The sequence below is a fragment of the Equus asinus genome, chromosome 30, assembly GCF_041296235.1.
Source record: "Equus asinus isolate D_3611 breed Donkey chromosome 30, EquAss-T2T_v2, whole genome shotgun sequence".
Lineage (NCBI taxonomy): Eukaryota > Metazoa > Chordata > Mammalia > Perissodactyla > Equidae > Equus > Equus asinus.
Genome location: NC_091819.1, coordinates 28,287,558 through 28,303,546, shown reverse-complemented (window position 1 = coordinate 28,303,546; position 15,989 = coordinate 28,287,558). Strand labels below are relative to the sequence as shown.

General features: G+C 38.3%; 1 protein-coding gene across 12 annotated transcripts in view; it reads left to right on the top strand.

Annotated features, from left to right (window-relative positions):
• CEP170 (centrosomal protein 170) overlaps positions 1 to 15,989 on the top strand; it is a 144,797-nt gene that overhangs the window by 60,248 nt on the left and 68,560 nt on the right. For 11 of the 12 annotated variants that reach the window (XM_070501383.1, XM_070501379.1, XM_070501378.1 and 8 more), the window contains exons 5-7: positions 12,584 to 12,639; positions 12,736 to 12,898; positions 13,757 to 13,891. In XM_070501383.1, the coding sequence (XP_070357484.1) occupies positions 12,584 to 12,639; positions 12,736 to 12,898; positions 13,757 to 13,891 (354 nt within the window). Of the gene's footprint in view, positions 1 to 12,580; positions 12,640 to 12,735; positions 12,899 to 13,756; positions 13,892 to 15,989 lie in introns of all 12 variants that reach the window. The other variant, XM_014847793.3, reaches the window with a different exon arrangement.

Below are 15,989 nucleotides of genomic sequence, written 5' to 3'. Positions count from 1 at the left end.
TTATCTTCTACTTATGAGTGAGACCATATGATATTTGACTTTCTCCTTCTGACTAATTTCAGTCAGCATAATACCCTCAAGGTCCATCTATGTTGTCACAAATGGCTGGATTTCGTCATTTCTTATGGCTGAGTAGTATTCCATTGTGTATAAATACCGCATCTTCTTTATCCATTTGTCCCTTGATGGGCATCTAGGTTCCTTCCAAGTCTTGGCTGTTGTATATAATGCTGCAGGGAACACAGGGGTGCAAGTATCTTTATGCCTTTGCATTTTCAAGTTCTTTGGATAAATACCCAGCAGTGGGATAGCTGGATCATATGGTAGATCTATTCTTAATTTTCTGAGGATACTCCATACTGCTTTCCATAGTGGCTGCACCAGTTTGCACTCCCACCAGCAGTGAACAAGGGTTCCCTTCTCTCCACACCCTCTCCAACATTTGTTGTTTCCTGTCTTGTTAATGTTAGCCATTCTGATCAGAGTGAGGTGATACCTCATTGTAGTTTTGATTTGCATTTCTCTGATAGCTAATGATGTTGAGCATCTTTTCATATGCCTGTTGGCCATCTGTGTATCTTTTTTGGAGAAATCTCTGTTCATATCTTTTCCCATTTTTTAATTGGGTTGTTAGTTTTTTTGTTGTTGAGATGTATGAGTTCTTTGTATATTTTGGATATTAACCCATTATCTGATATGTGGTTTGCAAATATCTTCTCCCAATTATTAGGTTGTCTTTTCATTTCGGTGATGGTTTCCTTTGCTCTGCAGAAGCTTTTTAGTATGATGATGTCCCATTTGTTCATTTTTTCTTTTGTTCCCCTTGCCCGGTCAGACATGGGACTTGAAAATATACTGCAAAAACCGATGTCAAAGAGCATACTGCCTGTGTTTTCTTCTGGAACTTTCATGGTTTCAGGTCTCACATTCAAGTCTTTAATCCATTTGGAGTTGATTTTTGTTCATGGTATAAGGTAATGGTCTACTTTCATTCTTTTGCATGTGGCTGTCCAGTTTTCCCAACACCATTTATTGAAGAGACTCTCCTTTCTCCATCGTATGCTCTTGGCTCCCTTGTCGAATAATAGCTGTGCATAAATGTGTGGGTTTACTTCTGGGCTCTCGATTCTGTTCCGTTGACCTGTGTGTCTGTTTTTGTGCCAGTACTATGCTGTTTTGGTTGCTATGGCTTTGTAGTATGTTTCGAAATCAGGGAGTGTGATCCCTCCAGCTTTGTTCGTTTTTCTCATGAATTCTTTGGCTATTTGAGGTCTTTTGTTGTTCCATATAAATTTTAGGATTCTTTGTTCTTTTTCTGTGAAAAATGTTTTTGGAACTTTGTTAGGGATTGCGTTGAATCTATAGATTGCTTTAGGAAGTATGGACATTTTAACGATGTTAATTCTTCCAATGCAAGAGCACGAATATCTTTCCCTTTCTTTGTGTCTTCTTCGATTTCTTTCAACAATGTTTTATAGTTTTCAGTGTACAGATCTTTCACCTCTTTGGTTAAGGTAATTCCTAGGTATTTTATTCTTTTAGTTGCAGTTGTAAATGGGATTGTATTCTTAATTTCTTTTTCTGCTGCTTTGTTGTTAGTGTATAGAAACACAACTGATTTTTGTATGTTGATTTTGTATCCCACGACTTGACTGTATATTGTTTCTAAAAGTTTTTTAGTGGATTCTTTAGGGTTTTCTAGATATAAAATCATGTCATCTGCAAAGTGATAGTTTCACTTCTTCTTTTCCAATATATATCCCTTTTATTTCTTTTTCTTGCCTGATTGCTCTGGCTAGGACTTCCAATACTATGTTAAATAAGAGTGGTAACAGTGGACATCCTTGTCTGATTCCTGTTCTTAGAGGGATAGCTTTCAGTTTTTCTCTGTTGAGAATGATATTTGCTGTGGGTTTGTCATATATGGACTTTATTATGTTGAGGTATTTTCCTTCTATATCCATTTTATTTAGAGTTTTTAATCATAAATGGATGCTGTATCTTGTCACATGCTTTCTCTGCATCTATTGAGATGATCGTGTGATTTTTATTCTTCATTTTGTTAATGTTGTGTATCACGTTGATAGATTTGCAGATGTTGAACCATCCCTGCATCCCTGGAATGAAATCCACTTGATCATGATGTATGATTGTTTTAATGTATTGTATTCGATTTGCTAGTATTTTGTTGAGAATTTTTGCATCAATGTTCATCAGTGATATTGGCCTGTAATTTTCTTTTTTTGTGTTGTCCTTGTCTGGTTTTGGTATCAGGATAATGTTGGCTTTGTAGAAGGATTTTGGAAGCCTCCCCTCCTCTTCAGTTTTTTGAAAGAGTTTGAGTAGGATAGGTATTCTTTGAATGTTTGGTAGAATTCACCAGGGAAGCCATCTGGTCCTGGACTTTTATTTTGCGGGAGGGTTTTGATTGCTGTTTTGATCTCCTTACTGGTGATCGGTCTATTCAAATTCTCTACCTCTTCTTGGTCCGGTTTTGGAAGGTTGTCTGTTTCTAAGAATTTATCTGTTTCTTCTGTGTTATCCCATTTGTTGGCGTATAGCTTTTCATAGTATTCTCTTACTATCTTTTGTATTTCGGAGGTGTCCATTGTAATCTCTCCTCTTTCATTTCTGATTTTATTTATTTGAGCCTTCTCTCTTTTTTTCTTGGTGAGTCTAGCTAAGGGGTTGTCAATTTTCTTTATCTTTTTAAAGAACCAGCTCTTGGTTTCATTAGTTTTTTTTCTACTTTTTTTTTTAGTCTCTATTTCATTTATTTCTGCTCTGATTTTTATTATTTCCTTCCTTCTGCTGATTTTGGGCTTTGTTTGTTGCTCTTTTTCCAGTACCTTTAGATATGCTGTTACATTGCTTATTTGGGATTTTTCTTCTTTGTTGAGGTAGGCCTGAATTGCTATAAACTTCCCTCTTAGAACCGCTTTTGCTGTATCCCACAGATTTTGGCATGTCATATTTTCATTTTCACTTGTCTCCAGGAATTTTTTGATTTCTCCTTTGATTTCTTCTTTGATGTAATCATTGTTCAGTAGCATTTTGTTTAATCTCCACATTTTTGTGGCTTTTCTGGTTTCTTCCTGTAGTTGATTTCTAGTTTTACACCTTTGTGGTCAGAAAAGATGCATGATAGTATGTCAGTCTTCTTAAGTTTATTGAGACTTATTTTGTGGCCCTATATGTGATCAGTCCTGGAGAATGTTCCATGGGCATTTGAAAAAAATGTGTATTCTGTGGTTTGGGGATGGAATGTTCTGCATATATCTACTAAGTCCATTTGGTCTGATGTGTCATTTAAGGCCAATGTTTCCTTATTGATCTTCTGTTTGGATGATCTATCCATTTGTGTAAGTGGAGTGTTAAAGTGCCCTACTATTATTGTGTTACTATCTATTTCTCCTTTTATGTCTGTTAATAGTTGCTTTATATATTTAGGTGCTCCTATGTTGGGTGCATAGATATTTATAAGTGTTATATTGCCTTGTTGGATTGTTCCCTGTATCATTATGTAGTGCCCTTCTTTGTCTCTTGTTACAGTTTTTGTTTTAAAGTCTATTTTTACTGATATAAGTATTGCTACCCCTACTTTCTTTTCTTTGCCATTTGCATGGAATATCTTTTTCCATCCTTTCACTTTCAGTTTGTGAGTGTCTTTAGGTCTGAAGTGTGTCTCTTGTATGCAGCATATACATGGGTCTTGTTTGTTTTTTTATCCAGTTGGCCACCCTATGGCATTTGATTGGAGCAATTAGTCCATTGAGATTTAAAGTAGCTATTGATAAATATGTATTTTTTTTTTTGCCATTTTGTTACTTTTGTTTCTGGGTGTTTTAGTAGTTCCTCTCTGTTCCTTTCTTTTTCTCTTGCTTTCTTCCCTTGTGGTTTGATGGCTATCTGTAGTAATATGTTTAATTTCTTTTGTCTTACTTTTTCACTTATTTATTATAGGTTTCTGATTTGTGATTACCATGAGTATCCTATGTAATATTCTATGTGTATAACAGTCTCTATCGAGTTGATAGACTCTTTAGCTTGACCTCTTTCTAAAAGTTCTACTTTTTCACTCCCCTCCTCCCACATTTTATGTTTTTGACATCATACATAGTCTCTTGTTTAGTGTGTGTCTATCCATTACCCTCTTATCATTGAAATAGATGATTTTAGTATATTTGTCCTTTAACCTTCATATTATCTTCACAGGTAGTTGATCTGCTACCTTTACTATATTTTTACCTTTACAAGTGATTTCATTGTGTGGTGTTTTTTTTTTTTTTTGATAATTTCTTTTTATCTCTATTTGTGGTCATTGCTTTCCCACTTAAATAAGTCCCTTCAGCATTTCTTGTAGAACTGGTTTCTTGAGGATAAACTCCTTTAGTTTTTGCTTGTCTGGGAAGCTCTTTATCTTTCCTTCCATTCTGAATGACAACCTTGGTGGATAGAGTATTCTTGGCTGTAGGTCTTTTCCTTTTAGCACTTTAAATACATTCTGCCATTTTGTTCTCGCCTGTAGGGTCTCAGCTGAGAAGTCCACTGATAGCCTTATGGGCTTCCCTTTGTATGTCACTTATGGCCTTTCTCTTCCTGTTTTTAGGATTCTCTGTTTGTCTTTAATTTTGGACATTTTAATTATAATATGTCTTGGTGTCAGCCTCTTTGGGCTTAATCTTGTTTGGAGCTCTCTGTGCTTCCTGTACTTGGATGTCTGTTTCCTTCCTTAGGTTAGGAAAAGTTTCATCTATTATTTCTTCAAATAAATTTTCTGCCCCTTGTCTCTCTCTTCTCCTTCTGGGACACCTATAATCCGAATGTTAGCATGCTTGATGTTGTCCCAGAGTTCCCTTAGACTGTTCTCATTCTAATTCTTTTTTCTTTTTTCTGTTCTGCCTGGGTGACTTCCTCTAGTCTTTCATCTAGCTCACTGATCCGTTCTTCTGCATCCTCTACTCTGCTATTGAGTCCCTCTAGTGAATTTCTCATTTCCAGTATTGTATTTTTCATTTCTGATTGGTTGGTTTTTATATCTTCCAGTTCTTTGCTGATGAGCTCACTGTGTTCATCCATTCTTCTCCCAATATCTGTGAGCATCCATATGATATTTTGTTTGAACTCTTTGTCAAGTAGGTTGCTTATTTCTGTTTCATTTAGTCCTTTTTCTGGAGTTTTGTCCTGTTCCCTTGCTTGGAAAGTGTTCCATTGTCTCCTCATTATGCCTCTTTCTCTGTGCTTATTTCTATGTATTAGGTGAGTCGGGTATGTCTCCTAATCTTGGAGAAGTGGCCCTATGTATGAGACGCCTTATGAGGCCCAGCAGTGTGCTTCCCTCTAGTCACCAGTCCAAATGATCCAGGAGTGACCCCTTTTTGGGTACTTGTGTCCTTCTGCTATGGCAGGGGTGCTCTTACTGCAGTTACCCAGGGAGTCTAGTCTTTCCTTCCCTGGCCAGCTGTTTGTAAATCTGGTTTGGGTAACCTCAGCACCATTGGCTACAAAGTCTATCAGCACACTCCTATTGCAATTTTCCTCTTAATTGGGTTGGTACCCAGTGTTGCTGGTTGCGAGGCTCAGGGATGTATAGTTGTGATAAGTAGCAGGTCTACAAGGCTGTTGTCAGTTCTCTTAGGAGTGCAGCTGAGTGGGGCTGGCCCTGGGAAGGGGAGCACTCAATTGTTTCAGGCTTTGAAAGGTGGGGCTGATCCTTTTTATGGCTTTTTGTGAAGCACAAGTCGTCTGCTGCTGATAAGCCTCACCCCCCACAGGACCACATACACCGTCAGCACAGTCCTGGTCCATGCACACTTCCCAACCCCCTGGAGCGTACCCCGACGCTGCACTCCAGAGGCTGCCATCTCTCCATCAGTGCCCCCCTCAGTTCACCTGGTCCTCACAAGGCCTTGCCCCACAGAGGCGGACACACTGCTTGCCTATAGAGGATCAAGGCACCCAGTCAGTGCAGGCCAAAAAGTAGCCTGAGGGCTTGCTGTTAGGTGGGGCTGGTCCCTAGGGCGGGCTGCCTGCCCTGGCTGAACTGGATTAAATCTGTGCTCTAGTGGGTGTGGCAGACCCCTGGGCTAACAGGCCAAGGGAAGAACCTCAGTGGTGTTCACAGTGGTCTGTGTCAGCCCGCCTGGGCCAGGTCAGAACAACGGCCTCCACCAATGTCTCAGTCTCCGGAGAGGTCCCTCCTCCCACCAAGATACCCCCAGAGCCCATCAGGTGAGTCTCATTTCACCAAAGGACTGTCAGCCTTCTCTGTGGTGATTTTAAGTTGCTGCAATGAGTGAGGTTGTGCTTGAGCCCTTTAAGACCTGCGTCTTTCGGGCTTTTGGCTGATTGCTTTTCTGGGGGTATCCTCGCTGCAGTTAATAGCCAGCAAAGCCAAACAGTGAGACCCTCGTTTCAGTTGGGCTGAGTCTGAAGGATGCTTATAGCAGTATCGGCCCCTCCTCTGGACCTCACTTCTCCAGGGAGGGCTGTGTACCTTAGGGTGTCTCCACCTGGCCAGCTGAGAAGGTCCCCTGCTCCCAAAGGTGGCTTTTTTCCTCTCCAGTAGGAATTTCTGCCTCTTCTGCCTTAGTCAGGACTGTCCGTTGTTGTGGGGGTTCTTTTTATCCAGTTTTCAGTTTTCGCTCCAGGATAATTTTTCCAAAAATAGTTTTAACCTGGTTGTGTTTGTGGGCGGAGATGAGTTCAGAGTCTGCTTACGCCGCCATCTTGGTGAGATCTCCCCTATAATTGCATCTTTAAAGTTGTGTCTTCAAGTGGCATTATCCCACTTCACATGTGGTATAGGAACCTTAGAGTAGTGTACTTTTCATTCTTCTCTCCTGACCTTTCTGCTGCGGTTGTCATACCCTGTATTTTTACATATGTTACAAACCCCATACCACATTATTAGTAAAAAGTCAATTATCTTTTAAAGAGATTAAAATAATAAGAAAAATATCTTATATTTTTATGCCTATATATCTTAAACCAATGTAGCTGCCGTTTCTTGTGTTCTTCATTCCTTTTCATAGATCCATATTTTCATGTATCATTTTTCTGCCTAAAGGGCTTCCTTTAACATTTCTTTTAGTTTGACTCTGCTGGTGATGAATTCTTTCAGCTTTTATATGTCTAGAAAAGTATTTCACCTTAGTTATTGAAAGTTATTGTTGCTGAGTATAGAATTCCAGGTGACATTTCTTTTCTTTCAGTACTTTAAAGATGTTCCTGCACTGTATTCTCACTAGTGTTGTTTCCCTTTATCCCTGGTTTTGAGCATTTTGATTATGATCTGCCTTGATGTGGTTTTCTTCATGTTTCTTGTCCTTGGGGTTTGTTTGGCTTCTAGTATCTGTGGATTTATAGTTTTAATCAAATTTTAGAAAAATTTCCAGCCATTATTTCTTCAAATATTTTTTTCTGTCCCCACAACGTTTCCTTCAAGGACTTTCACTAAATGTATAGTAGGCTACACAAAGTTGTCTCCCAGCTTCCTGATGCTGTTTATTTTATTTTTTAAAATTATCTCTTCTCCCTCTTTCAGTTTTTTATGAAAAACTGTTGTTCAGTGTTGTTATTGCTGTGTCTTTAAGTTTATTAATCTTTTCTTTGGCAATGTCTAACCTGCCATTAACCAGCCCAGTATAACGTTCATCTCTAGAATTCGAATTTGGATTTTGTTTTTGGTACGTTCCAAGTTTCTAGTTAACTTTTTGAACATGTGGAATGTAGTTATAACTGTTTTGAATCTTTGTCGACATTTGTGTCAGTTCTGCTTCAGTTTCATTTGATTGGTTTTTGTATCCATCATAATTTTTGATTGGACAGCAGACATTGTGAACTTGACCTTGTGGAGCATTGGGTGCATATTTGTGTATTCCTGTAAATACTTTTGAGGTTTGTTCTGGGACACAGGTTACTTGGAAACAGTTTATCATTTTGTGTCTTATTTTTAAGATTTTTTAGGCTTCTAAGTTTAGTCTGTTACTAATTATTTCCCACTACAGAGACAAGACTTTTCTATATTTTCTACGATAGGGGTCAGCAAACCCATTGGTAAATCTGGCCCTTAGCCTGTGTTTGTAAATAAAGTTCTGTTGGAACACAGCCACACCCACTCATTTACATATTTCCACAGCTGCTCTTGCAGAGTTGAGTCGTTGTAACGGAGATCTTATGGCCTGAAAAACCTAAAATATTTACTGTTGGCCCTTGACGGAAAAAATTTATTCACCTCCACTTTATCCAGTGGCTCATGATTCATGAGGTTTTCAGCCTGGCTGTTGGGAGCAGATGTTATTCCTGGCCCTGTGTGAACACGGGGCACTGTTTCTGCTAAAACTTTCAAGTGGTTCTTGCCCCAGTGCTAGGTAGTAGCTTCCTCACATGCAGGTGCTGATCAGTACTCAGCTGAATACTTGAGCAAAACCCTCTTAACATCTCTGGAATTTCCTCTCTGTGCAGCTCTCTTCACTTCAGTGCTCAGTCCTGTGAGCTCTAGTCACCTCATCTCCCCAGACTCTTGGCCTCGTTTCCCCCACAGCTCAGGGAGTCTACCAGGCACTGCCTGGATTACCCGTCCTTGCAGGGTGACCTGGAAGCTTGCTCTAAGCTGGGGCGGTGGTTGGGCTCACCCTGATTTGTTTCTCTTCACTCAGGAATCACTGTCTTTTGTTGCCTGATGTTGGTTGTCTTGAAAACCATTGTTTCATGTATTTTCTCCATTTTCTGTTATTTCAGAGGTAAGAATAAATTTGATTCCTTTTGCTCCATCTTGGCCAGAAGCAGAAATCTGAGAAGTTGATTTTGGATATTTTGGATATGCAAGTTGAATCCAAGGAAGAGGTGTAGGCTAGAGACAAAAATTTGGGAATTCCATTGTATAAATAATATTTGAAACCTTGAAACCAAAAGATATCTCCAAGGGAATGAATGTGGATTGATAAGAGGACTGAAACTTGGTACATTCCAATATTAAGAGGTGGGAAAGATAAAGAACCAGTGAAAAAGACTATGAAGGAACCACTAGTGAGCTGGGATGAAAATCTGGACTATAGTATGGTTTCCATATTTAAAAGTGAAAAATGACTTAAAAATTACTTAAATACCTTAAATCTCAAGGTTACCCCCTCCTTACCATCCCATTCATACAGGTCATTATAAGAACCCAGTACCTTAACTTTTAAAAATGGGGTTCTTATCTTTTCCTAAAGAAGTCATTTGCTCCTGCCCTAATGGTTCACAAAACAATTGGGTTAATCATATGAGAAATGAGGTAAAAGTCCTTTTCATAGCTTCTAAGATGATGGTCTGTCTTGGAACACTATATGTAGCGCTGTTTGCTTGGCAATCCAGATAATGGCTGTTAATATGATCAAGGTGGGGATAAACATAATTAAAAGTTAAGGACTCAAGGGGACCCCCCAGCCGTGGCTGAGTGGTTAAGTTTGCATGCTCCACTTCGGTGGACTGGAGTTCGCTTGTGTGGATCCTGGACATGGACCTGGACATCGCTCCTCAGATCATGCTGTGGCAGCATCCCACATAGAAGAGCTAGAATGACCTACAGCTAGGATATACAACTAGGTACTGGGACTTTGGGAGGGGGGAGAAAAAGAGGAAGATTGGCAATAGATCTTAGCCCAGGGCCAGTCTTCCTCACCAAAAAGAAAAAGAGAGCGAGAAGACAACTGGAGTTCTCATATCCACTTTAAAAAAAGTAAAGTTAAGGACTCTTCATTCAGAGAAGTTGAGTTTTTCCTGATTAAAAATGGTTGATATGCACAACAAAGCATGAGCACACTTTCCAAATTTCAAAAAGAGAGGATATTTTCTCAAACCTTGAAAGAACGGAACGTAAGAAATTAAGATGAGCTATTAGATAAAAGAAAGTCATAGAAGAGAAGTTAAAATCAGTTGTTTAAAAACTGTGTTCCTCTAGAACAGGGGCTTCAGCAAGTTGGGTGAGGTATTCACTTGCTAGAATATGTTTTTCTGAAGGTATAGACAGAATTAAGCTAATAGAGAAAAATTTTCCCCTTGGAAGGTTTTCTGCCATTAACTTTTTTTTAAGCCCTGGACATCTTCTAGGATTTTCCTTGTTAGTACAGTGTGGACTCTAATTTAATGTAATTGTATATTTCATTATCAAATATAGCAAAAGGAAATTTCCCATATTCCTGGTGAGAAGATCCAAAAAGAAAAGTTTTTGTCTAACTTTGAGATGACTTTTTAAAGATTACTCTCATATATATATATTTTTTTTAAATCACACATATAAAATAAAATATATAAATTTGGAAAAAATGCTCTTTTTCCATTCTTTAATTATATAAAATAATTATTCCAGTATTTTCATTTATGTGACATCAGTGTTTTCAACACCATGAGAGTGACATTTTTTAAAATAATATATCATAGTTTTTCACAGAGTATTGTAAAAATACAGCACTTTTTGAAACCTTGTAACACTGGAAATCTTTTCCCAGCTAGCAAAAGCTCATTATGTAACATTTGGAAAAAATGATTTTTGAAGATGTGTTCATAATGATATCTGACACTTAGTGTTTTAAGGCCATACCCCTAGGAGTACCTAAAACTCTAAAATTTTGCTCTATTTTTAGGCTTAATTGTCATTAAGATAAAGGAGGGTGTCTTCAACCACATTATTAGTTTGCAGATGAGTTTCTCCATCCCACCTTTAGATAAACATTTCTTAAATAAACTGAACATAGGGATGATGTAGAATAGCAAGCATAGTCATATAAAGAAATGGGGGAATAGCCTATAAATATTATGATTTTTAATAAGCAGGAATTTAAACTTTTTGTCATTTATTTTGGAGTTTTAAAATTCAGATGTAATTGACATATGACTATAGTTAACAATGCTATATTGTATATTTTGTAACTTAATTGAGGTAATGAGTGAGTGTGCCTCGGTTTGTGATCTTTCTTAATTAGCAAGTTAAGAGCAGTCCCCTTGGTCTGCAGCGTTAGGAAGGTGATGGCTGTGGAGTAAAAGCTGGGGCTGGGCCCTCTCTGGATTCTGTTGTCACACCAGAGTTTGCAGGGAAATTCCTCAACAAGAGGGTTCTTGAGTTCTTCTGTCCCCCACACAGGAGCCTGTTTGGAAGGTGAAGTGTTTGGACCTAAGAAATATGGCCTTTCAAGTTTTGCCTGACCTTAGAGCAGTCTGCTTCTAAGGAGGATACCCCAGACCAGCCTTGGGGAATAGGCTTCAGGCATTCCCAGGGTAAATGTGAAGCACCAGAAAACCCTCACAGCAGGCTAAAATCATTTGCTTCCCATTGAAAAACCAGAAATGGCTTTCTGTTTCTTTTAACATGGTGTTTTCCTTTGAAAATGTAGGAATGCTATGAATCTTTTCTGGCTGTTTATGAGTTTCTTAGGGGTGAAACTGTTACTGGACTTTTATTTTTCATTAAATATACTTAGTTATGAAATAAATATCTCCATATATTACAGCAGATATGTGTCAGCATATGTACATAAAAAAAAAGAGAATTGTACTGTTTTAAAGCTATAGGAAGCCGTGTGAAGTGATGGGGGTCAGTTGGCTAGTGTTGTCTTGGGTTCTGCCCCTCCCGTCCTCACATCCTTCTCTCTACAACAGGAAGGTGGGTTAGTAGAATCCAGGGGGGCATCCCCCTAAGCTCTTTACAATTCTAAAACATTCTGAGTTTTTATTATGTTAATGAGTAGAAATACAGGTTAAATACTGGTGAACAAGTTTGCTGCTCCTTATACACAAGAAGTCTTTTTCCCCCTAAGTAGTCGTGGTGATTATAGCTTTCTACCCTTGAAGTCATGGGTGCTCTGAGTCGGTAAAGAAGAATAGAATTTAGTACATGATTATAAAAGTCCTTTCATTACAGGATTAAGTAATGGTGGGAAATGTGACCTCCACTGTTTGGTGAGAGTCTTTTTAATATACAGAGGCATTGTTCTTTTTGGCATAATAATGAAAGCGTTCATTATATCTGGCACTTGGTTCTAATCTATGGAATCAGTTGTTTGATAATGTAATCTGACGCTGATTGCAGTTCATGGGGGAGAGGGGAGGTCGTGGTTGCTGGATGGACCCTAATCACAGCATTTCTTTTGCATTTTCAAGTGAACTTCGTTCTTATCAATGCTTGTGAAGTCTGAGTAACGGATTCCTTCAGGGTTTACTGTTGGGCATCACTGATGAGATACTTTCCATTTCTGTGATTAGCTAGCAATATATTTTGATCCAGATGTTTTTTCTTCTTTGCAATCATATTGTTGTTAGAACCGAAAATGTCTTTGTGCTTTGATTAAATTACCTGGTTATTTGCTTCTTGAAGGCCGTTATTACCTAAGTTTAGAATTACTTGCTAGATTGAAAGATTTTCTTGAGTATTTAAAAATGAAAATTTTTATATTTGGGAGCTTATTTTAGCATTTACTCTTAAGGGAAATATAATTCTGCTGTAATTACCTCTTGAAAATATGACAGTTTCTAAATTATCTGTGATCATTTGAAGCTTGATTATCAGAATTTTGAAATTATATTCTTCCTTAGCCCCATTTACATACAAATCTTTTCACTGTAGTACGCGGAGAAATGAGGGTCCCTGAAGAAGCTCTAAAGGTAAAAAGTTTTTACTCATTTCTTTTGTAAGCCTGCCGTGTACTAGGGTTGATTTCACTCATGGATGTTTCACTTCCATTTTTAAATGTGTTATAGCATGAGAAGTTTACCATTCAGCTTCAGTTGTCCCAAAAATCTTCAGAATCAGAATTATCAAAATCTGCATGTGCCAAAAGCATAGATGCAAAGGCAGCAGATACTGTGACAGAAGTGCAGCACAAAGCCACGGAAGCACTAAAATCTGAGGAAAGAGCCATGGGTAAGCCAACCTCTTTGAGAATACCGTGTTTATACTTGATTGTGAAGAAATTGCATGCTTTCTTCTCACAAACTTGGCCATGTCCATATAAAAATAATTAATAATAATAGGGACAATTCAGAGTGGGTTTAATGCTGTCAATGCTTTCATTAGAAAGCATTATAAAACACATAATTATATGGTAGTCGTGTGTAGGTGTGTTTAATATGTTTCAATACTTGAGAGAAGTAAATGTAATTCACCTTACAATATTTTTATTTTGTGTTTGCTTTTTCTTCTGAATTATAATAACTGAAATGAATTAGGAATTATCCAGTAATGCTATATCATCATAATTATTATCATATTTATCATGTTTCAGGAAGTGTAAAAAAATACTTTTACATAAATAATCCCATTCATACAAAAACAGCTTTTTAAATTGATAGACGTTACCAAATTTGCTCAAATACAAATCTATTAGTCCAGTTAACAGCTAGTTTAAGTTTGGTTACTGTACAGTGCCCTTAGGCTTTAAAAATGAAAAATGGTCATTCATGTCAAAATTTAGTTTTCTTTTATATTTAGACTGAATGTATTTCTGTATACCAAACAACTGATTACTCTCTAACAAAAGGCTATTGGCCTGTAGCCATTTGTGTTGCGTAGATACTAGCCAGCGCGAAACTTCATTTATTTAGTCATGTCCAACATTGAATAAGGTCTTCCACAAATACTTGTTATTCAACTTAGAGTAATGTTCAGCTGTCTAAACTATACTTTTTCACTTAATAAATTAATCAGGCAATTCTAGCATTCTGCAAAAGTGTTTTTTTCTATTTCATATGCTTTAGACAGATTTTTCCCCCCTCTTTCCAGATACTTCTGCTGTGCCCCGGGGTACTCCATTGTACGGGCAGCCATCATGGTGGGGGGATGATGAGGTGCATGAACAAAGAGCTCTCAAGGCAAATGGCAAGCCTGAAGAAAAAAATCATGAAACTGGAGCGTCAGGTAAAACATCTCAGACTCTGACATTAAATGGATGTTTTGGGAAGAATTTATTATGTAAGCAAAAATCTGTCTACCCTGAAAAGAAATATCTGCTACTCTTCAATTTGATAAAAAAAAAGTTGATGAATGTTTTAATGACATTATCATATTTCAATTTATTACAAATGATTCTCACATAAATTATTAATTCTAGTATCTTTCTCATTCACTTTTAAAATATTTTTTCCAGCTTATTTATGAGAGCATTAAAACTTGGAAAATAGATTAATAATGTAATTGGGCATTTTAAGTATTTTAAAATAATGATTAAAATGTTTCAGTTAGACCAAAATAGTAGGTACAAACTAACTTTACATGTCTCATTAGATTCATAAGCATACAATCATATTTTTTAATGAACAATTTCTATTATGTTCAGAAATGTAATATGAAATTAAAGCTTCTTTAAAACCTCAGTGTGCCTAATTTGTTGGAATATGGTAGCAGCCAGATTAGCTGAGTTCAACAGCCAGAATGAAGAAGTTGTTCTGGGTCTCATGTTCAGATAAATGGTCAAGAAACATACTCTTCTGTTGCTGGAGGGGTTTAGTAATGAACTACATGTCCATAAGCCAGAAAATTGAGATTTCTAGGAAATAAATGGAGGTAGCAGTTGTATGTCATATAAGGACTTGGCAAAGACATCAACGCGGAAGGATGGAGTAGCCAGTCTCTGTGATAACGGCAGATCAGGATCCAGAACTGGAGGAATTACATACAGGCACCGGGAGCAGTGTGGGAAACTAAATCTGACCCTGAGTCAAGGATAGATTCCATCAGAACTCTTCTCAGCTTTCTACCTTTGACCCTAATTCTACAAGATAAATAAGACATTTTTCTTAGCTGGAGAACAGGAATGCTGGTTCTTTAAATATGCTCTCATTTTACCGGAATGTATGTCTAAGAAAGCTGGCTTTATCAACTTGATTTTTTTTTTTTAAAGATTTTATTTTTTTCCTTTTTCTCCCCAAAGCCCCCAGGTACATAGTTGCATATTCTTTGTTGTGGGTCCTTCTAGTTATGATATGTGGGACGCTGCCTCAGCGTGGTTTGATGAGCAGTGCCATGTCCGCGCCCAGGATTCGAACCAACGAAACACTGGGTCACCTGCAGTGGAGTGCGCGAACTTAACCACTCGGCCACGGGGCCAGCCCCCCTATCAACTTGATTTTACAGTGCCCCACACTGAAGTTAACTTTGCAAATAAATTTCCATTGCAGCTTCCTTGTTTCTGTGACCAAGACGGTTTTCTTCATGCCCAAACTCAGAAACTTAGTATTAGTTGGCATGCCCTGAGATTCAAATAACAGAAATGCTAACTGAGGCTGAACAGGAAGGACATTTACCGACTTAAGGAACTGAGCCTCTTCAGGGTTGGTTAATGCAGCATCTGAACAGAGGCGTCATCTAGCTGGCGTCTCTCCAGCTCTCAGCACTGCTGCCCACGGTGGCTGCACACATACAGAGGGAGTTTGCGTTCGTACCAGCGCTGCCTACCAGCGGCAGTCAGGGGTGCATGCTGCTGTGATCACATCCAGCAGAAAATAGCAAAGCTTGCTTTAGAAGACCCCCGGTAGTTGGAAGGACTTTCCCAGAAGTTTTCACATCTCTCGTCTCACTGGCCTCTCACGGGTTCCGCAGTAGGTCGACTGCTTATTCCTCAACCAGTCCCTGGCAAGGGCTGTGAGATTATCCTTGAACCCATCTTGCGGACTCTGAAGTCGGGAGTCGGTTAGTTTTCCCTAAGGCACATGAGCTGTGTCAGGGAAGAGTGGATACCTGGGAATGTTGGAGCTCTTTAGGAGGGGGGAACAGGGAATGGATACTGGAGGGCGATCAAGAATGTCCACTGATTTGAAATCTTTGTCGTACCTTTACCTCATGTCTCATATGTTACCTTCTTCTCCTGCCTTTTTTTTTTCATTGAGTCATAATTGAACTTCTACTTTCAGTTTCAACCCTCCTGCACTTCATTTTACATAATAAATCTAAGCTGTCCTTTATTTCCTTTTTTTTAGGAAACTACGGTGGCTGCCTTTTGCCTGCCAAGTAGATTTTC